Source organism: Oryx dammah, unplaced genomic scaffold (genome assembly GCF_014754425.2).
Source record: "Oryx dammah isolate SB20612 unplaced genomic scaffold, SCBI_Odam_1.1 HiC_scaffold_14, whole genome shotgun sequence".
Classification (NCBI taxonomy): domain Eukaryota; kingdom Metazoa; phylum Chordata; class Mammalia; order Artiodactyla; family Bovidae; genus Oryx; species Oryx dammah.
This window is the reverse complement of record NW_024070198.1, coordinates 13452552-13475683: the sequence shown is the minus strand read 5'-3', so window position 1 is coordinate 13475683 and position 23132 is coordinate 13452552. Positions and strand designations below refer to the sequence as shown.

Below are 23132 nucleotides of genomic sequence, written 5' to 3'. Positions count from 1 at the left end.
TGACTACTGGAAAAACCATAGCCTTGACTAGACGGACCTTAGTCGGCAAAGTAATGTCTCTGCTTTTTAATATGCTATCTAGGTTGGTCATAACTTTTCTTCCAAGGAGTAAGTGTCTTTTAATTTCATGGCTGCAGTCACCATCTGCAGTGATTTTGGAGCACCCCCCAAATAAAGTCTGACACTGTTTCCACTGTTTCCCCATCTATTTCCCATGAAGTGATGGGACCATATGCCATGACCTTCATTTTCTGAATGTTGGGCTTTAAGCCAATTTTTTCACTTTCCTTTCACTTTTATCAAGAGGCTTTTGAGTTCCTCTTCACTTTCTGCCATAAGGGTGGTGTCATCTGCATATCTGAGGTTATTGACATTTCTCCCGGCAATCTTGATTCCAGCTTGTGTTTCTTCCAGTCCAGCATTTCTCATGATGTACTCTGCATAGAAGTTAAATAAGCAGGGTGACAATATACAGCCTTGACGTACTCGTTTTCCTATTTGGAACCAGTCTGTTTTTCCATGTCCAGTTCTAACTGTTGCTTCCTGACCTGCATACAGATTTCTCAAGAGGCAGGTCAGGTGGTCTGGTATTCCCATCTCTCTCAGATTTTCCACAGTTTATTGTAATCCACACCGTCAAAGGCTTTGGCATAGTCAATAAAGCAGAAATAGATGTTTTTCTGGAACTCTCTTGCTTTTCCCATGATCCAGCGGATGTTGGCAATTTGATCTCTGGTTCCTCTGCATTTTCTAAAACCAGTTCCCAGTTGGGGACTGTTAATACTTACACTACTATGAATATTCTAGTACATGCATCTTCATGGATATATGTTCACATTTCTGATGAGTACACAGCTAAAGCTGGAATTGCTGGGTCATAACATACACATATGTGTAGCTTTTGTAGATACTAGTAAATGGTTTTCCATGCCTATTTGTCTGCCCTGATACCATTAACATATTTTCTCAATTACTAAAGCTAAATAGTAACTTTTAATATTTGGTAGTGGGAATTTCCTGACAGTCCAGACATTAGGACTCTGTACTCTCACTGCTGAGGGCCTGGGTTCAATCTCTGGTCAAAGAACTAAGATTCCACAAGCCTATGGTACAGCAAAAAAAAGAAAATACAAGAAGAAGAAAAGGAAAAATTTGGTAGTGTAAATGTTCCAGATTCTGTTTCAAGATTGGCTTGGGTCTTCCTGGCCCTTTGCATTTTCATTTAAATTTTATAACAGCTTGTCATAGCTCACCAATTCCAACTCCCTTTTAATTCACAGGCTTTTCCTTCTTCTCTTTATTTTGCAATTTATTTGTAGAAGAAATAAATCATTTGTTGTGTGATACTACAAATATTCTAAACTTTACCAATTGTATCTTTATGGTGTGATTTAACAGATTTGTCCCCTGTATTTCCTATAAATTGTAGTTACACCTAGAGGCTTAATGAGATTCAGCAAACATGCATTTGACAAACATTGTGTAAGCATGTGCTTACAAAAATGAGTAAGAAATCATTCCCAATCTATTGCTTCTTAACACATATGGAAGATTAAGATTCAAGTAAGTGCCCTTAGAGAGTGGTTATTTCCAGTAGGGTATGTGAAGAATGGAACTGAAGGAAAGCTTTGTAAAGGCAATGCCTTTTCAACAGGGGTTGAAAGAGCACTGACAAGTTCATATTGTTGTAAGCATCAGTTGGGGGTTTCCTAGGTGACTCAGTGGTAAAGAATCTGCCTGCCAATGCAGGAGATGGGAGTTCAATCCTTGGGTTGGTAAGATCCCCTGGAGAAGGAAATGGCAACAGCCCACTCCAGCATTTTTGCCTGGGAAATCCCATGGACAGAGGAGCCTGCTGGGCTACAGTCCATGCAGCTGCAAAACAGTCGGACACAACTGAGCAACTAAACAACAAAGCATCAGTTACCTGTGACGGCTGTGTGATTTGGAGTTGGTGAACAGGCAGGGGTAGAGGCTAGAACGATGGGGGTGAATAATGGCCTCCCAAAAGACATGTCCTAAACCCAGTAGCCTGTAAATGTTAACATTATTTAGAAAAAAGTGTCTTTGCAGATGTAATTAAGTTAAGGATGAGATAGGATCATCCTGGATTACCTTGCTGTGCCCTAAATCCAATGACAAATGTCCTATTAAGAGACAAAAGAAAAGACACACAGAGAAGGCAATGTAAAGATGCTTATTGGAGTAACAGGGCCTGAAGCCAAGGAAGTTGAAAGAGGCAAAGAACAGATTCTCCCCTAAGACTGTCTGTAGGGAGTGCCACCCTGCCACCATCTTAATTTTGGCCTTCTGGCCTCCAGACTGTGAGAGAATAAATTTCTGTTGTTTTAAGCCACTAAATTGGTGGTAATTTGTTATGGCAGCCACCAGAAACTAAAACAGATGGGCTGGAACGAGAATGTAACATTGTGAAATTGTACCTTACAACACTAGGAGGGCTGCCTCCTTTCTGCTGCCTCAGTTTTCATCCCTCCCGGGTTTACCTTTAGCTGAAAGTATATGGTAAAAAAAAAAGATCCCCAAGAACCTCACTGATGAATTATCCACTTCAGGGATCCTTCTGATTCCCCTTAGAAGCAATAATAGGATTCAGAACACTGTTTTTGGCTGCAGTCTCTGGTCTGCCACATCAGGAACCTAAAAGCACTTAAGTTAGGGAAGTGTCTGTGTTTGTGTTTTCAGTCTCTCAGTTGCTTCCAACTCTTTGTGATCCCAAGGACTATACCCCACTAGGCTCCTCTGTCCATGGAATTTTTCCAGGCAAGAATTCTGAAGCATAATTCTGAAGATAACTCTATCCTTACCTTCTCCAGGGGATCTTCCCCACCCAGGGGAAGATCTTCCCCAGCTCTCCTACATCTCCTGCACTGACAGGATTCTTTTTTTTTGGAGGGGGTGCGGGGGGTGCGCTGTGCTGGGTCTTCACCGCTGAGCCAGCTTTTCTCTGGGTGGGGTGGGGGGTGGCGCTACTCTCTAGTTGCAGTCTGCGGTCTTATTGCAGTGGCTTCTCTTGTTGTAGAGCAAGGGGTCTAGGGCACCGTGGGCTCAAGACTTGCCATTCCCGGGCTCTAGAGCACAGGCTCGATAGTGGTGACACTTGGGATTAGTTGTGTCCCAACATTCGTGATCTTCTCCCATCAGGGATCGAACCCATTTCTCCTGCATTGGCAAGCGATTCTGTCACTGGGTCACCTGGGGAGCCCCAAGCTAGGGAATTGCTAACCCTAATTGCGCTTTTCTTAAAAAAAAAAAACCCTGTAAAATAACGTAAAGGAAAGTTAAATTCATAACAACAATTACCTTGTTCTTGGATGCAAAACATCATAAAGCCATCGAGAAAAAAGTCTTAACAAATAGTGCCTGAAGTACACTGAATACTACCCATACTTTTTTTTTTTTTTTTAATGTAGTAGTAGCAGCAGCAGCAGCAGCAGTACAGAGCGGTAGTTTTTGTTCTGGATTTGTAAATCCACGAAGGCCTTGTTTTGCGGTGGCCGGTCCCATGTCCACCTAGGTCTTTGAAGGGTTGCTAGTTTCCCAGGGTGGAAACTCCCCCCAGGTCCCGGCCTCTCTCTGGGGGACTCTCGCGTTTAACTTCTCCCCAGTCCCCCACCCCACCGTCCACGTCCCCATCGCGCTCTAGAGGGAGCCCGCGGGCCGCGCGCCAGTCGCCGATTCATTTTGTGGGAGGTCGCCTCGCCAGCGGACCTTGTTCCAGCACCTGCACCGCCGGGACCGACAGCCAATGGGGGCGCCTCCGCAGACATGGCCCCTTGTGCCCTCACAGTATTCGTGAGTCCCCTGCGCCCGGCTAACACAGACCAGATACACACAGCCGCCCTCACGCGGGGATCCGGCGTGACCCAGCAGGCTCCCTCTTCGCCCGGGGAAGCCTGGTGGCCCGGCTCCCGCAGCTCCCGGGCTACATTCCGTCCCTCCCGCCAGCCGGTGTCTCGGCCGCCCGCCGTCCACGCCTCGTCGGGCTCCGGGGAAAACCCGGAGAGGCGGCCGCTCGGACGCTCCCGGGAGGCGGCGCGGCGCGGCAGCCTGAGCATGCGCAGTGAGCGAGGCCGGCTGGGCGCAAGAAGGAAGCGTTCGCGGTGATCCCGGCGGCTTCGCTGGGGTATGCGGTACCGGCTAGCGTGGCTGCTGCACCCCGCGCTGCCCAGCACCTTCCGCTCGGTCCTCGGCGCCCGCCTGCCGCCCTCGGAGCGCCTCTGTGGGTAAGCCGAGCGGAGCGTCCGGGCCCTCGGGGCCCGCAGGTCACGGTGGTTTGGAGCTCGGGTTGCAAAGTGGTGATTCAGCACTTAAAGCTGCCGCCGCCGCCGCCTCCCCTCACGCCGCCGGTCCCGGCGGCCTGGGGCCCGGGCGGCCGCACCGAGGCCGCCCGGGGCCCGGAAGGGCGGCTCGCGGGGCGGCAGCGAGGAGCCTTGCCCGGGAGAGAAGGGCGTCCCTCAGGCGGTGAGGACGGACGGAGGCTGTGACCCGGGTCACCCGGCGTGTGTCACAAGTGCCGGGGGCGCGGGGCACGGGCGCGGACAGTCGCCTCTGCCCGCTCCCGGGAGCCGCACCGGGCCGGGCCGCTCTCGGGGGAAGTCTGCCTGTGAGGGGCCAGGAACCCGGGGCGGACTGTTCCTGGCCACGGGGTAGAGGATCCGAGTTCGGGGACACTGCTTCTCACCTTCCTCTCAGCCCCGCTTGTCCCTGTGCGGACTGAGTTCCACTCCCGTTTGGAAATGCCAGCCCTGGGAAGTGTAAAAGTTTGCCTGCCTCCGCCTTCTCGAGCAGCCGAGTGTTGGCTTTCCTGTGGGGGGACTGTGGGAGCCGAGAGGCACCCTGGAAGCCCTTACAGTGGCTCCCCCGCTTTACACCTGAGACCACCGAGGCCCAGAGAGGTTGTGCGATTTCCCTACAGATGCGGAGCTGGTGGCAAAAACCAGGATTGGGACGCAGGTTTCCGCCATCCGGTGGCGTGCTCTCTCCACATGACTGTTCTGTGTATACTAGAAATTTTCAGCGTTGTAGCGAAGGCTGAATAATACCCTTTACTGTGAATAAAGGGGAATCGGCAAAGATGGGCAGTATTGTCTTGCCCTACTTAGATACAGCATTTGAACTCCTCCTCTGGTTTAAAAAATACCCCGAATCTACTAAGTGCAGGGCACAGTGATGATCCTCTGTGTAATGAACGTGGCCTGCCTTCAAAGTGGTTGGAATGGATTGAGATGCCACGAGAGTATAGCCAGTACAAAGAGGTGTACTTGTGAGGGTCAGAAGACGGGGCAGTGTGTTTGAGAAGCACGGTTGCGGGGCAAAGATGGGGCTGTCTGGGCTGGCCTTTGAAGGAAAGGTGCGTGGGGATGGGTGTAATCTTTCCTGGGCGTGCAGGTTTGTCTGTGTTGGGAGCACAATGAGCAGATTAGTCAGAGCCTTAAAGAATTTCCTTCGGGGAATTAGGAAGAAACAAGAACTGTGCTATAAAAGTAGAATGATGTTAGCCTGGCCTTTGGATTTGAGTTGGGCTCTTTCTAGTGAATAAAAGGTAGGGAGCCCTTAAGAGGTTTTGAGGTGGGAAGGGATGTTCATGAAGACTGCTGGTTTAGCATTTAATTTGGTGGCTGTGTGCAGGATCATAAGGGAGTTGAAACTGGTTGGGACTTAGTCTTTACTGTCTGAACTAGAAGAGCAATAATGGTTCTAAACGAGGCCAAATGCAAATGAAGAATCTGTGGAACTTTTCCCTCTCTGTTTCCCACTACACCACAGATTCCACTACAACATACAGAAAGATCCCTGAGTTGAGAGAGGGAAGTGGGGGCGCTGAGCATAGGCAGGGTACCTCCCTGGGCCTCCTATGTGTAAGAACACTTATTAAAATTATTGCTAATAGGTTCTACAGAATTTGTGATTTTTAAAGAAAGCATCAATTTTAAGTTTACACACTTACACACACTTACAACGTTTGTAAGTTCTACTTATAATTCGATTTTCTTTGTTTTTTCTCCTCCTGTTCTTCACTTTCACTGATGAAGCCCAGGGCATGGGTTGAAGAACCAGAACTTCAAAGTAAAGTGGTTCTCAGAGAGGGAAATTGGAGATTCAAAGCACAATAATTGAGATCATCCATCTAGAAAGCTCTTCACTAAAAATTACTGGCTGAGGCTAGTAAGGAAAATGCAGGTCCAATCAAAGGGGTCATGGTGTAGTTTTAGGAAGGAACATACTAACATCTGAAGTTATCATATATTTAAATCTTGAGGAAGGTAATCAATCTTACTTTGCATAATCGGAATGTGTTAAAATATATGGTTATGTAGCTGTTTACTGGAAGAACTGGGATTTAACCCATGTCTGTATGGTGCCAGAGCATGAGCTCTGAACTGTTATTTTATTCTGCCTCTGAACTGTAGTATTGGAGAAGACTCTTGAGAGTCCCTTGGACAGCAGGCAGATTGAACCAGTCAATCCTTAAAGGAAATCAACCCTGAATATTCCTTGGAAGGATTGATGCTGAAGCTCCAATACTTTGGCCACCTGATGCAAAGAACTGACTCATTGGAAAAGACCCTGATGCTGGGAAGATTGAAGGCAGGTGGAGAAGGGGGCGACAGAGGATGAGATGGTTGGATGGCAGCACTGACTCAATGGACATGAGTTTGACCAAACTCCAGGAGATAGTGAAGGACAGGGAAGGCCGGTGTGCTGCAGTCCTTGGGGTCTCAAAGAGTCGAACACTACTTAGCGACTGAACAACAATTGCCAATGTTTGGCCATTTCTTTTCTGTTTTAACCTCTTGAGAAAGAGGCGGTCTTAAGGCATTTGTATAAGATCAGTTCATTTAGAAAGCAGCCTCATTGTTCCCTTTGTAGCCATATTGGGTAAGTTGGGACTCTGCCAAATTATCTTAACCTGGGGGAACCTGCAGGTCATAGCCCAGTCCCTGGCAACCGCTTGAAACACCTGAGCATCCATCATCTCACTTTACCAGTAGCTCTATTTGCATTTCTTTGTTCTACTGGCTTAAGCAATAGTGGTATGAGATTCAGACTTTTAAACCACTTTCAACCAAAACAATGACTTTTTAACTGTTTAAAAGGACAGGAAGCCCTTGAATATCTTTAGCCACACACTTAAAAAGTTACATTCTACTGTCTGCCTTAAAGGTTAGAGTTGGGGACGGTCTCATTAGGTAGTAATGTGGGGAGCAGAAGCTCCATATATGTTTCCTTGAGAATTGGCATCCTTTCCATTTTTTGTTTGGTATTTTAGCTCTCCTAAACCAGGTACCACAGGCTCAGCCTACCTTTCAGCCAGGATGATAAGGCTAAAGCACTCTCCTTCCATAGCGTTAGCTCCTTTAAGGTATGCTGGGTTCTGGAGGCTTGGGTAGGGTTTTCCTAATTGGCTTGTTTTTGCCCTCACTCTTTTCTGTCTGTTCATTCAGCCTTACTTAAGTATCAGTATTCTGTAGTGATCATTCACTGTGCTCAGTGCTGTGGGGATCCAGGGACAGTTGATAAATTCTGTCCTCAAGGAGCATTCAGTCAAATTGGATCGAGTAGTTTCACTCCTTCATCTCTGACATTTTACGGAACATCTCTCCTTTGGTGTTCTGTCCCTTCTTTCAGTTTATTTTGAAAAGCAACTCAGTATTATTGTAACAGTATTCTTTTAAAATGGTACTTGTAAAATTCTTGTAGAGTTAAAAGCTATAACAGCTTTTATTCCTCCCAAAGAGCTATGTATTAAATATTTTCTCTTTGCCTATTAAGAATATGTTACTTAAAAAGAAGTGTGACTCATGAGCTGTTCCCTGAGGGGAAGCTATCACACTGCCTGATTTTTATCCCATGCATGAATCAGTGATCTTCCTTCAAAACTGGTTTTCTCTGTTGATTTTCCTAGTTTTGCATATGTTGGTGCTATCATTTCCTTAGTTTAGCTTGAAAATGGGAGTAATCTTTGAATCTCTTTCCCCTTCACTGCCTGTTCCCAAGATCAGACTGTTGAATCTTTTCATCCTAAAGTTTCTTGGAGTAAACTTTTTCATCAGAATCGTAGTTCAGGCCATACTAAATCTTCTGTGATGTCTCACAGCTACAAGTTTTATGTTTTTTTCCCAACCTCCTGTCTCTCTATTAGTTGATCTTTATCATCATATTAGTCCTACTAATATACCACTTTTCCCATGGTATTGACTTATTTAGACATCACCAGTGGTTTTGCCCTATTTCAAGATGAAGTCCAAACTTCTTTTTTTTGTTTTAAATCCAAACTTCCTGACCCAGCATTTAGGCATCTCATAAGCTGGCTTTAGCCCAACTTTTCCACCTAACTTCACTCGTCTCCAGTCAGACTCACTAATTTACTGATTCTTGCATGTGACCTGTTCATTCCTATTCTAGAATGCCCTTCCCTCTTTTCTTTATATGACTAAATCTCTCCTCCTTCTTAGACACTATAGAGGTCACACAGTTATCTTTCCTTTTTCTGAACTTAATGATTTTAAGATGTTTTGAAATAGTCCATTGACATTTAACCATACACTGCCTCATTTATATACTCTTTTAATTATTTAATATTTTACATGTCAGAGTATATAGGATGAAAAAGTATATAGGATGAAAAAGAATAACAAAATGAATGCCTGTGTAGTCACCATGCAGTTAAGGAAGTTTCAGTAACTTTGAAGCCCTCTGTGCTCACCTCCCGTGAAGAGATGATGTTATCCTATATTTGGATAATCATTCCTTGATTTTTCTTTATTGTTTTAGTAATTTTAATATATTCCTAAGCAGCGCATCGTTTAGTTTTGTCTGCTTTTGACCTTTATGGAAGATTTTCTTCTCTGAGTTCCTTCTTTTCATTTAACATTATTTCTGAGATTCATTCACATAGATTTATGTGTTCAGTGTTGAAAGACAATCTTATGTGAATATGTCACTAATTATTTTTCTATTCCGTTGTTGATGGAGATTTGAGTTGTTTCTTTTTTTTAAATTTCCTATCACAAGATGTGGTAGGCTTAACCCAGTACCCAGTCCTCTCTACCTACATTGACTAAGATGCTTATCCAGTCACATGTACATGCTTTGTCCCATTTGTAGCCGCTAACCACATGTGCTTATTTAAATGTAAATTAACTAAAATTAACAATTCTGTTCCTTAATCACCCTATCCACATTTCAAGTCATAAGTGTCTTGTGGCTGCCATATGGAGCAGTGCAGATACGGAACATACCCATCATCACAGAAGTTTTCTAAAACTGGCCGGATGTGTATTTGGACGATTGTCAAATATATATCTCTAGCCAGAACCTCTCCCCTGAATTTCAGATTGAGGTAATAAATTACCTGCTCGACATTTTCCTTTGGATGTCTGATATACATCCTAAACTGATCATACCCCAAACCTGTCTCCAAATCTGCTACCTCAAAACCTGCTCCTGCCACAGTCTTCTCCCTTATCTCAGTTAAAGATATCTCTGCTCTTCCACTTGTTTAGGACCAGCAACTTGGAATCATCCTTAACTACTTTTTTCTTCCCATGTCCCTCATCCAGTCAGCCTGTATATCCATATTCAGACTCCTCACCGCCTGCACCCTTGTACCCGGATTACTATAATAGCCTCTTAACTAGCTTCCTTGCTTCTGCACTTGCCATTCTACATGTAGCCTGTTCCTGTTACCACTGGCAGCGTGATCTTTCTGCCAAGTCATATATCTTTGCTAGGGAATATAGGAAAGTGTGTAATTGATCCCCATTTTGTTCAGATTTAAAGTCCTTTTAATGGTCAGGAAGGTCCTGTGGGGTCTGGCCTTTCGATATCTCTCTGATCTTATTTCCAAAATGCTCTCACCTCATCCAGTCACACCAGCCTCCTTGCTTCACTCCTTCTTGCTCAGATTATTTGCACTCTTGTCCTGGCTAGAATGCTCGTGTACCAGTGAGATGACAGTGGGCTTCACAGAGAAAATGGTATTTGAGCAAATGTCTTTGAAGGAAATACGAAATTTGGATGAACAGAGAGGGGAAAGAGAGAATATTTTAGATAGAAGGAATGGTATTAGCGGAGGCTCAGAAATATATTGTCCAGTTCACGATATAATCAAGGGACGATGAGATTTTATCCTAAAGGAAATAGAGAGCTTCAGATCCTTTTGAATAGTAGAGTGACATATGTAAGCTATGTTTTTGGATGATTAATCTGGCTGTTTTGGGAAGCACAGTTTAAATGCAGGCAGAGATCGACAAAGGATAAAGAAGTAGTGCAAATAACAAGGAAGGAGAGTGTCTGCAGAAGATACGTGTGAAAGAAGATGCAGCAACTTTGACTGGGTATGGGAGGAGATGGAGGAATCAAAGAGGCCTAAGAAGTTGGGCCTGAGTGACTTTGAAATTAGCTAGGAGGGAGCACCATGCAATGCTAAGTCACTTCAGTTGTGTCCAACTCTTCGCGACTCCAACTGTCGCCCGCCAGGCTCCTCTGTCCGTGGAGTTCTCCAGGCAAGAATACTGGAGCGGATTGCTATACCCTCCTCCAAGGGATCTTCCTGTCCCAGGGACTGAACCCGCGTCTGTTATGTCTCCTGCCCTGGCAGCAGGTGCTTTGCTACTAGCACCACCTGAGTGGGGCTCTCCAGGTGGCTCAGCGGTAAAGAATCTGCCTGCCAACTAGAAGATGCAGGTTTGATCGTTGTGTCAGGAAGATCCCCTGGAAAAGGAAATGGCAACCCACTCCAGTATTCTTGCCTAGAGAATCCCACGGACAGAGGAACCTGGTGGGCTACAGTCCATGGGGTCGCAGAGAGTCGAACATGACTTAGCAACTAAACCGCCACCACCACCAGTGTAGGAAAGGCTCTTCTGGAATGATTCAGCTGTAGGCAGTGGGAGAAGTCCAGCCAGGTGAGGTGTCAGTGCTGCCGGCTGGGTGACTGGCGTCCTAAAGGCATACCAAGAGGACGGGTTTGTCAGGTGCAGCAGTGGGGCAAAATAAAGATTGAAAAAAATCATAATTATCCTTTGCCCAGCATTACAAGCTACTTTATTTTAGGATGTGTAGAGTTATATCTGGGGCCGGGAGCTCTGCAGGAGCAAGAGCCCCTGTAGTGGTTTCCTGGCACATAGTACTGTGTCTCGCTCACAGTAGGAATTCATTATTTGTTGGATGAATTTGACAGGGACCTGGGCTCCTGGAAATAGGAAGCCCTAGTGATAAATGTCGGAGAAGGCGATGGCACCCACTCTAATACACTTGCCTGGAAAATCCCATGGACAGAGGAGCCTGGTAGGCTGCAGTCCATGGGGTCGCTAAGAGCCAGACATGACTGAGCGACTTCACGTTCACTTTTCACTTTCCTGCATTGGAGAAGGAAATGGCAACCCACTCCAGTGTTCCTGCCTGGAGAATCCCAGGAACGGGGGAGCCTGGTGGGCTGCTGTCTGTGGGGTCGCACAGAGTCTGACACGACTGAAGCGACTTAGCAGCAGCAGCAGTGATAAATGTAATTCAACTTTTGCTTACAGTTCGCCATTTCTGTACTCTAAATGTCAGTGTAGCCAGTAACTAGTATTTGTGTGTGTGTGTGTGTGTGTTTCTTATTATAAAGAAATTAGAGGCTGTAGTGTATTTCCAAGATTTCTTCCTGGTCTGAGTTATTCACAGGGACAAAGTTGGCTTCAAAAGGAATAGGACATGAGACAGCACAGTGTGGTAGAAAAGAGCTCTACCTACAACGGCTCAGTTCAACTGGACTCCAGTCTTGGTTTGCCATGAGCTTGGCTGTTTGATTGTGGGTTGTTGGACCTGATCATCTTTAATGTTCCTGCTAACTCCATGAATCTGAGACCTCATGTTGATAAAAGCTCTAATCTCCGTTGGAACCTCAGAAGGAATTTTGCCTTGCTCTCTAGCTGTGCCTTGGAGAAGGCAATGGCACCCCACTCCAGTACTCTTGCCCGGAAAATCCCATGGGCGGAGGAGCCTGGTAGGCTGCAGTCCATGGGGTTGCTAAGAGTCGGACACGACTGAGTAACTTCACTTTCCCTTTTCACTTTCATGCATTGGAGAAGGAAATGGCAACCCACTCCAGTGTTCTTGCCTAGAGAATCCCAGGGATGGGGGAGCCTGGTGAGCTGCCGTCTGTGGGGTCACACAGAGTCAGACACGACTGAAGTGACTGAGCAGCAGCAGCAGCTAGCTGTGCCTTGGATCTGAGAATGAGCAGGTTCTCATAATCATTTGAAATCATGATGCTGGTATAATTGAATTGCTGGCAGTAGAGATTGTGTTGTTTTATGAAGTGATATATAATAAATAATATTCCTTTGACAACTCATCAACATTTGTAGTCAGTTGGTGCTCTTAATTGTTTTAATTGTTTAAGTATCTCTAGTTTCCTTTGTAGTTTAACAATAAAGTCTCAATCAAGATCAGTTTATGAGGAAGGTAATAATGCCTTTTTTTGTATGTAATTTATTTTATTTTTAAAATTTTTATTAAAGTATAGATGCTTTACAGATAATACTCCTTATTATCTGAGGTTTCTGTCACAGAAATCCAAGTTCAATTGCAATAGTAACTGGATAAAAAATATCCAACAATTCAGTGGCTAGCATAATGGGCCCTGCAACTCATTTTTTTTAATATAAATTTATTTTAATTGGAGGATAATTACTTTACAGTATTGTATTGGTTTTGCCATACATCAACATGAATCTGCCACAGGTATACACGTGTTCTCCATCCTGAAGCCCCCTCCCTCCTCCCTCCCCGTACCGTTCCTCTGGGTCATCCCAGTGCACCAGCCCCAAGCATCTAGTATCCAGCATTGAACCTGGACTGGCAATTCGTTTCACATACGATATTATACATGTTTCAATGCCATTCTCCCAAATCATTCCACCCTCTCCCTCTCCTACAGAGTCCAAAAGACTGTTCTATACATCTGTGTCTCTTTCGTTGCCTTGCATACAGGGTTATCATTACCATCTTTCTAAATTCCATATATATGCGTTAGTATACTGTATTGGTGTTTTTCTTTCTGGCTTACTTCACTCTGTATAATAGGCTGCAGTTTCATCTGCCTCATTAGAACTGATTCAAATGTACTCTTTTTAATGGCTGAGTAGTACTCCATTGTGTATATGTACTGCAGCTTTCTTATCCGTTCATCTGCTGATGGTTGCTTCCATGTCCTGGCTAACTCATTTTTTTTTTTTCCCTGTCTACAAAAGAAAGTGGCTTGTGGGGCAAGCCTAGTGTATAATTGACTTTCTTAAGGAATGAGATTCTGGATTCAGTACTTGAACTGGTGATTTTTTTTTCTTTTTGAAGAACATATGACATTCTACATGCATGTTAAACATCAAACATCCTGCCTTTTCAGGAAAAACATAACAAATCTATTTAATACATAGCTAGTTTAAAAAATTTTATATTTATCAAAGTAATACAGGCAGTTTTTAAGAGTTCAATAGTACTAAAAGGTTTCCAGCAAAAATCAGCAGTTCCCTTCTCTTACCCCTTCCCTTACTTTATGTTCCCTGTAGGCAACCACATTCAACTCTTTAAGCTTTTTATTTTGAAATTTATTTTAATGTTTTGAAATAATATGCTAATACTGTTATTCTTTGATTTATTAATTTTAGAAATTATCTGTTGATTTGTTTTTACAATAGATGGAGATTTAATTTTTTTTTTGGCCGCACCTTGAAGCTTGTGGGATCTTAGTTCCCCAACCAGAGATTGAACTTGGGCCCTTGGCAGTGAAAGCAGCAGAGTCCTAACCACTCGACCGCCAGGGAATTCCCTAGATCAAGATTTAACTCTCTTCCCTTATCCATCCTTTTGACAAGTTATATCACAAATTTTGGATATAGTAGTCTTCTGTGTTTACATTATTATGACTTTCCAAATACTATTCACTACTAGGCTAAATAGTGTAATCTGATTACATTCTTTTTCTTGTTCATATTTTTTGTCTTTGCCTTTTGTCATTTTTTGTTTACTTATAATACTCCTGCTTTCCAATTGCTCCCACAGCCACTTGGTACAATTTCCCACATGACAAAACTTATTAAATGATCTATTGATTTCATGTTTTTCCCTTGGAGGCTTTCCTTCCAGACACTTTCCCTTCAGCTGCAGTCGGGACTAGTTTTGCTCCAGGCCTTTAGCAAAGTGGTTGCCTGGAATTTCCCTTTGTTTCTCTCCAGTACCGAATCTGTTTCCTGAATCTCATATTTTGTTCTATCTTGGTTTGCTCCTTCATTCAAAAGATACCTGGAGTATTTGAAACATGTATTCTAGTAACTACTTGAGAAAGAGAGCATGTACAAGATAACTTTTTAAAAGATCTAATGATTTCCTAAACTGAAAAGCATATATCTGAGTTTTAGTATGAATCTACATATCTGTAGAATAAATCTACAGAGATGAGAGAGAGGATCTGAATGGCTTTTGCTCTTCCATCTGGCACTAGAGTTGTAGAATTCTGAATACTTGAGAATTAAATGATTTTACAGATTAGTTAGCAAATGATTAAAGGAACAAATTTTTGAAGAGACCCTTTGTGGAACTTTGACAAGAAAAGACGTAAAACTTCATTTTTTCTCCATTCTTTCAGTTGTTCTTTGCAGACTTCCACTATCGTTTTTTTGTTTCAGCTTCTTGAGATACAACAGACATACAGAATGGTGTAAGTCTTTAGGTATACAGCATAATGATTTGACTTACATATATCTTGAAATGATTACTACAGTAAGTTTACTGAACATCCATTATTTCATATAAATACAAAATTAAAGAAATAGAAAAGATATTTCTCCTTGTGATGTGAATGCTTAGGGTTTACTCTTAAAACTTTCACATATAGCATTCAGTTCAGTTCAGTCGCTCAGTTATGTCCAACTCTTTGAGACCCCATGAACCGCAGCTCACCAGGCCTCCCAGTCCATCACCAACTCCCGGAGTTTATTCAAACTCATGTCCATTTGTCGATGATGCCATCCAACCATCTCATCCTCTGTCGTCCCCTTCTCCTCCTCCCCTCAATCTTTCCCAGCATCAGGGTCTTTTCCAGTGGATCAGCTCTCCGCATCAGGTGGCCAAAGTATTGGAGTTTCAGCTTCAACATCAGCCCCTCCAGTGAACACCCAGGCCTGATCTCCTTTAGGATGGACTGGTTGGATCTCCTTGCAGTCCAATGGACTCTGAAGAGTCTTCTCCAACACCACAGTTCAAAAGCATCAATTCTTTGGTGTTCAACTTTCTTTATACTCCAACTCTCACATCCATACATGACCACTGGAAAAACCATAGCCTTCACTAAACGGACCTTTGTTGGCAAAGTAGTGTCTGCCTTTTAATATGCTCCCTTTTAATATGTCTAGGTTGGTCATAACTTTCCTTCCAAGGAGCAAGCATCTTTTAATTTCGTGGCTGCAATCACCATCCACAGTGATTTTGGAGCCCAGAAAAATAAAGTGAGCCACTGTTTGCACTGTTTCCCCATCTATTTCCCATGAAGTGATGGGACCGGATGCCATGATCTTCGTTTTCTGAATGTTGAGCTTTAAGCCAACTTTTTCACTCTCCTCTTTCACTTTCATCAAGAGGTTCTTTAGTTCATTTTCACTTTCTGCCATAAGGGCGGTATCGGTATCATCTGCATATCTGACGTTATCGATATTTCTCCTGGCAATCTTGATTCCAGCTTGTGCTTCCTCCAGCCCAGTATTCCTCATGATGTACTCTGTATACGTTAAAAAAGCAGGGTGACAATATACAGCCTTGACATACTCCTTTTCCTATTTGGAACCAGTCTGTTGTTCCATGTCCAGTTCTAACTGTTGCTTCCTGACCTGCATATAGGTTTCTCAAGCGGCAGGTCTGGTAGTCTGGTATTCCCATCTCTCTCAGAATTTTCCACAGTTTATTGTGATCCACACAGTCAAAGGCTTTGGCATAGTCAATAAAGCAGAAATAGATGTTTTTCTGGAACTCTCTTGCTTTTTCCATGATCCAGCGCATGTTGGCAATTTGATCTCTGGTTCCTCTGCCATTTCTAAAACTAGCTTGAACATCTGGAAGTTCATGGTTCACGTATTGCTGAAGCCTGGCTTGGAGAATTTGGAGCATTACCTTACTAGCGTGTGAGATGAGTGCAATTGTGTGGTAGTTTGAGCATTCTTTGACATTGCCTTTCTTTGGGATTGGAATGAAAACTGACCTTTTCCAGTCCTGTGGCCGCTGCTGAGTTTTCCAAATTTGCTGGCATGTTGAATGCAGCACTTTCACAGCATCATCTTTCAGGATTTGAAATAGCTCAACTGGAATTCCATCACCTCCACTACCTTTGTTCGTAGTGATGCTTTCTAAGGCCCACCTGACTTCACATTCCAGGATGTCTGGCTCTAAGTGAGTAATCACATCGTGATTATCTGGGTTGTGAAGATCTTTTTTGTACAGTTCTGTGTATTCTTGCCACCTCTTCTTAATATATTCTGCTTCTGTTAGGTCCATACCATTTCTGTCCTTTATCGAGCCCATCTTTGCATGAAATGTTCCCTTGGTATCTCTAATTTTCTTGAAGAGATCTCTGCTGCTGCTGCTGCTGCTGCTAAGTCACTTCAGTTGTGTCCAACTCTCTGCAACCCCATAGATGGCAGCCCACCAGACCCTCCCGTCCCTGGGATTCTCCAGGCAAGAACACTGGAGTGGGTTGCCATTTCCTTCAACGCATGAAAGTGAAAAGTGAAAGTGAAGTCGCTCAGTCGTGTCCGACCCTTTGCGACCCCATGGACTGCAGCCCACCAGGCTTCTCCGTCCATGGGATTTTCCAGGCAAGAGTACTGGAGTGGGGTGCCATTGTTCTTTCCCATTCTGTTGTTTTCCTCTCTTTCTTTGCATTGATTGCTGAGTAAGGCTTTCTCATCTCCTTGCTATTCTTTGGAACTCTGCATTCAGATGCTTTTATCTTTCCTTTTCTCCTTTGCTTTTCACTTCTTTTCACAGCTATTTGTAAGGCCTCCTCAGACAGCCATTTTGCTTTTTTGTGTCTTTTCCATGGGGATGGTCTTGCTCCCTGTCTCCTGTACACTGTCACGAACCTCATTCCATAGTTCATCAGGCACTCTATCAGATCTAGTCCCTTAAATCTATTTCTCACTTCCACTGTATAATCATAAGACATTTGATTTAGGTCATACCTGAATGCACTAGTGGTTTTCCCCAGTTTCTTCAATTTAAGTCTGAATTTGGTAATAAGGAGTTTATGCTCTGAGCCACAGTTCACTCCCAGTCTTATTTTTGCTGACTGTATAGAGCTTCTCCATCTTTGGCTGCAAAGGATGTAATCAGTCTGATTTCAGTGTTGACCATCTGGTGATGTTCATGTGTAGCGTAGAGCAGTGTTAATTATATTTATCATGGTGTAAATTATATTCCTAGTACCTATTTATCTCATAACTGGAAATGTGTACCTTTTGACTATCTTCATACAATTCCCCCTCCCCCATCCCTCTGCCTCTAGTTACCACAAATCTGATCTCTTTATCCAGAAGTTTGTTTGTTTTTGAAATGTAATTGATCTCCAACACTGTTAGTTGCTGTTACACGACATTATAAATTGATATTTCTATACATTTTCAATGATCATCACAGTAAGTGTAGTTACCATCTCTCACCATACAAAGATAGTACATAATTATTGAATATATTCCCCATACTGTACATTACATACCATGACTCATTTATTTTACAACTAGGGATTTGTGCCTCTTAATCTCCCTCACTTATCTCTGTTTTCCCCACCGACCCACTCCCCTCTGGCAACCACCTGTTGGTTCTCTATATCTGCGATTCTGTTTCTGGTTGTTCATTTGTTTTGTTTTTAAGATTCCACATACAAATGAAATCATATAGTATTTGTCTTTCTCGCTGACTTATTTGGCTTAGCGTAATACTGTCTAGGTCCACCCATGTTGTTGCAAATGACAAGATTTTATTCTTTTTTATATAGTTGAGTGATATTCCATTGTGTGTGATATACACACACATATTCATTTATCTCTCATATCTTTATTCATCTATTGATTTGCACTTAGATTACTTCATAACTTGGCTATTGTAAATCATTTTATAATGAAATGATATATTCAATAAGGGATTACTATCCAAAATGTACAAAGAACTCATACAGCTCAATATCAAAATATACAACCTGATCAAGAAATGGGCAGAGAGTCTAATAGATAGTTATCCAAAGAAGACATAAAGATGGCCAACAGGCACATGAAAAGATGTTCATTGTCACTAATCATCAGGAATGCAAATCAGAACCACAATGAGGTATCACCTCAGATCTGTCAAGATGACCATTATCAAAAAGACAACAAATGAAAAATGTTAGGGTGCGGAGAAAAGAACCCTCGTTCACTGTTGGTGGGAATCAAATTGGTGCAGCCACTTTTAGCCTCCACCGGTGGATCTTTGCAACACTGTTTACTGTGATTAATGGTAATTATTTCCCTCTTTATTTATTAATTAAAATTCTGTGAGAAACTACTTTCTCCCTCCTTTGTTCACTTATTTATTCATTTTTATCAGTATGGATTCACAGATATGTATTCTATTGGTTAAAAGTCACTGCTGCCATTATTTGTTACACAAATTGTTCTAGCTTTGGCCATTAGGAGCATCTTTGGGTTGGCTACTATGTACTTTCAATAAGCTCCCATCTTTTTTAGAGAACTTCTTTACTTCTGGCTCCACAAGATGTTTCAGGCTCATCTTGTATTTTCTCTGCCCTAGCCCTGAGGTCAACCGCTTGTTTCCTTTTGGTGGAAAATGATGTTTAAGGATCACAATCTGGGCATTAGATGTAGTTACAGTCACTGAGGTGTTATTGCTCTTAATGGATAGTCTAGCTACCCTCATACATACACGTATTTATATTTCTAAATCTCTGTGTATCCCAAGTCATGAGTTTGTGTTGATATCTCTGATTCTAATTTAGTATTAAAAAGCTTATTTTAGTCTTTTCTTTTTCCTTATTTAGAATTTCTTCTTCTGACATTGAGTATACTGAATTTCAGTATCTACAGTTTGTTTACTTATTTGATCAGTTCTGGTATACATATAAGGTACTTTCATAATTGCTAACCCATACCTCTGTAGGAAACACTTTTGATAACTATATCATAACATTTACATACAGTTCTTTCTATATTGTATCCAATCAAAATACTATTTCCCAATTAGTTGTTAGTTTATTTCTTTCCCACCCTTTTCCCATATAATTATGTTAATTTCTTAAACAGCTAGTTTCTCTCATTAGTATTTTTATTTTATTTTATTTAGTATTATTATTTTGCATATTCACATTGACTGATTTAATGGCTTATTTTTATTGTTTTTATTGCAAAATATTGTGACTTACCATTTTACCCATTTTTAAGTGTGCAGTTCAGTGGCACTAACTGTATCACATCAGTGTAATTACTTTGTTTGCAACCATCACAACCCTCCATCTCCAGAACTTTTCATTTTCCCAAACTGAAACTGTCTGACAAAACCCCCGTCCCCCTTCCCTTCAACCCCCCGTGACCAAGATTCTGCCTTCTGTCTCTGTCTACCTTAGATATCACATATAAGTGGAATCAGACAGTCTTTGTCCTTTCGTGACTCGTTTGCTTCACTTAACATAACGTCTGCAAGATTCATTCATGTTGAGATTCTGTGAACTGTACTTGTCAGAGTCTTGGGAATTCCTGATATTGTCACTGCCACTAAGGGGCCCTGAGCCCGGGACTCTTGACTTCTCTGCTCCTCTTGAACCAGAATAGTTTTGTTTTATGAATTCTATATCTATAAGGTTTCCGTAGAGGAAAGCATATTTTTAAAAAATAGTTTAAGAATCACATTATGAATAGTATTCAAGCCTCTACTTTAATACTTGGTGATCAGGTACTTCTAACAGGACCTCGTCAGTGAAGACTATGTTCTAACTGTTCATTAGTTACATAAGCGTCAGTAACTGTCCTTACGCCTTCCACCATTAGACTTAGTTTTGCCTGCTGAGGCAACACAAAGTGGGTTCACTCATTTTCCTAATAGCCTTGAATATTTGAACATTGCTTTTATGGACCGGTGATGGTATTGTGAAAGAGTCCATGCTGATACGGATCCTTTGGGGACTGGGCGAGAATGTAGATAATTATTCTTTGGCTTGGATTGCTTTGGGGATTCTGGAACCAAAAGACCTGGACTCTGCCATTTACCTCTGTGTGACCTGGTAATCATTATTGCCCTATTCAAGCACTTTTCCTCAGCAGCAGAATGAGGAGAATAATAATATTTATCACACAAGTTTGTGGTGAGAATGAAATGAGGAAATGCATATAGTGTGTATGTCTTCATCATATAATTAAATGTTCAGTGAATGCGAACTAATGACAGTAACAGTGCAGCCAGTGCTATGAAGAGCAGAAGTGCTACGTATTTATTTTATTTTTGAATGCAGCAGCAGGGCTATGATTTCAAAGTTGTAGGCAGCCACCTAGATGGGGCTTGAGGGAGAAGGTTTTTTTTTTTTTTTTAAGTCTGTATCTAAATAGAATCAGTGTATTAAAAAACAGAGATATCACTTTGCAGACAAAGGTCCATATTGTCAAAGCTATGGTTTTTCCAGGAGTCATGTGTGGATGTGAGGGCAGGGCCATCTAAAAGGCTGAGAACTAAAGAATTGATGCTTTCGAATTGTGGTGCCAGAGAAGACTCTTGAGAGTCACTTGGGCTGCAGGATCAAACCAGTCATTCCTACAGGATGTCAACCCTGAATATTCATTGGAAGGACTGATGCTGAAGCTCCAATACTTTGGTTAACTGATGTGAAGAGTCGACTCACTGGAAAAGGCCTTGATGCTGGAAAAGATTGAAGGCAAAATGAGAAGGAGCGGCAGAGGTTAAGATTAGATAGCATCACTGATTCAATGGACACGAATTTGATCAGACTCTAGGAGATAGTGAAGGATAGGGTAGCCTGCCGGCTATAGTCCATGGGGTCACAAAGGGTCAGACATGACTTAGTGACTGAACATCAATAGCAAACCCGTTCAAGTCCACTGAGTTTTATCTCTTCAAAGATTCTGTTTTTACTGAGCTGAAAAGTATTCAATACAAAGAATAAAGATGACTTAATAGTCTACTATCCAGAGATAGGACTTGCCTGGTAGCTCAGATGGTAAAGAATCCACCTGCAAAGCAGGAGACAGTTCAATCCCTGGTTTGGGAAGATGCCCTGGAGGAGGGCATGGCATCCCAATCCAGTATTCTTGCCTGGAGAATCGCCATGGATAGAGGAGCCTGGCAGGCTACAGTCCATGGGGTCGCAGAGTTGGACACCACTGGGACTAAGCACATCCACAGATAATCTTACTGAACGTCTCTGTGAGTATCATTCTAGGGATTTAGTCACTGTACATAAGTTAAGCTTTTTAACTTAATGGAGTGGTTGAGAAGAGCATGGTGTTTTGATGTCTAAAGACTTGGGTTTGAATCTTGGTCTTTTTATTTAATGACTGTGTGGCCCTAGCCAAATAATGTGAATAATGGAATCTACCTAAGGGGTTTGTTAAAGGTATAATTCCCATAAATAATTTGTACTGTGTAAAATATTGACTGAGCATCAGGAAGAGACTGTCCCAGTGCCCTGGCTGTGCTCCTTTTAAGGCAGATCCTATTACTCGTCCCTTTTCATACTGTTCAGTGGGTTCAAATCGGGAAAGGAGTATGTCAAGGCTGTATATTGTCACCCTGCTTATTTAACTTCTGTGCAGAGTACATCATGCGAAATGCTGGGCTGGATGAAGCACAAGCTGGAATCAAGATTGCCGGGAGAAATATCAATAACCTCAGATATGCAGATGGCACCACCCTTATGGCAGAAAGTGAAGAGGAGCTAAAGAGCCTCTTGATGAAAGTGAAAGAAGAGAGTGAAAAAGTTGGCTTAAAGCTCAACATCAGAAAACTAAGATCATGGCATCCAGTCCCATCACTTCATAGCAAATAGATGGGGGAACAATGGGAACAGTGAGAGACTTTATTTTGGGGGGCTGCAGAATCACTGCAGATGATGACTGCAGCCATGAAATTAAAAGACGCTACTCTTTGGAAGAAAAGCTATGACCAACCTAGACAGCATATTAGAAAGCAGAGACATTACTTTGTCAACAAAGGTCCGTCTAGTCAAGGCTATGGTTTTTGCCGTGGTCATGTATGGATGTGAGAGTTGGACTATAAAGAAAGTTGAGTGCCGAAGAATTGATGCTTTTGAACTGTGGTGTTGGAGAAGACTCTTGAGAGTCCCTTGGACTGCAAGGAAATCCAACCAGTCCATCCTAAAGGAAATCAGTCCTGAATACGCATTGGAAAGACTGATGTTGAAGCTGAAACTCCAATACTTTGGCCACCTGATGCAAAGAACTGACTCATTGGAAAAGACCCTGATGCTGGGAAAGATTGAAGGTGGGAGGAGAAAGGGATGACAGAGGATGAGCTGGTTGGATGGCGTCACCGACTTGATGGACATGAGTTTAAGCAAGCTCTGGGAGTTGGTGATGGACAGGGAAACCTGGCGTGCTGCAGTCCATGGGTTCACAAAGAGTCAGACACAACTGAGTGACTGAACTGAATTACTTGTACACTGGATTGCTCACTCAAGGACAGGGTTTCTGTAGACTTCTGTCTTTCTCCTTCAGAATCAGTTTCCCCCCCTCTCTTCATTTAAGCCCTTTCTGATTTAGACCTTTAAAAATAAATATGTGAGAGTTTAATGCATAGAGTTTTTTGTGTTTTGATGAGGTTGTCTCCTGGTTTTAAGTGGATTAAATTGGTTGCAGTTACACATTGTTTTTGGATGATCAAGTCAGAACTATAAACTCGGGTCTTTCATCCTTAGCACTATTGACATTTGGGGTGGGATAATTTGGACATGAGCATTATCCTGTACATTGTAGAATACTTAGCAGCATCCCTGGCCTCTGTTCACTAGTGGCCAGTTGCACCCTTCCATTGTGACAGTTCAGTTATGACACATTGCTGAA

General features: G+C 42.6%; 1 protein-coding gene across 2 annotated transcripts in view; it reads left to right on the top strand.

Annotated features, from left to right (window-relative positions):
* Positions 1–4021: 4021 nt before the first annotated feature.
* Positions 4022–23132, top strand: part of IDE (insulin degrading enzyme) — a 95992-nt gene continuing 76881 nt past the window's right edge. For both annotated transcript variants that reach the window (XM_040254527.1, XM_040254526.1), the window contains exon 1: positions 4022–4244. In XM_040254527.1, the coding sequence (XP_040110461.1) occupies positions 4147–4244 (98 nt within the window). In that variant the 5' untranslated portion in view covers positions 4022–4146. The remainder of the gene's footprint in view (positions 4245–23132) is intronic.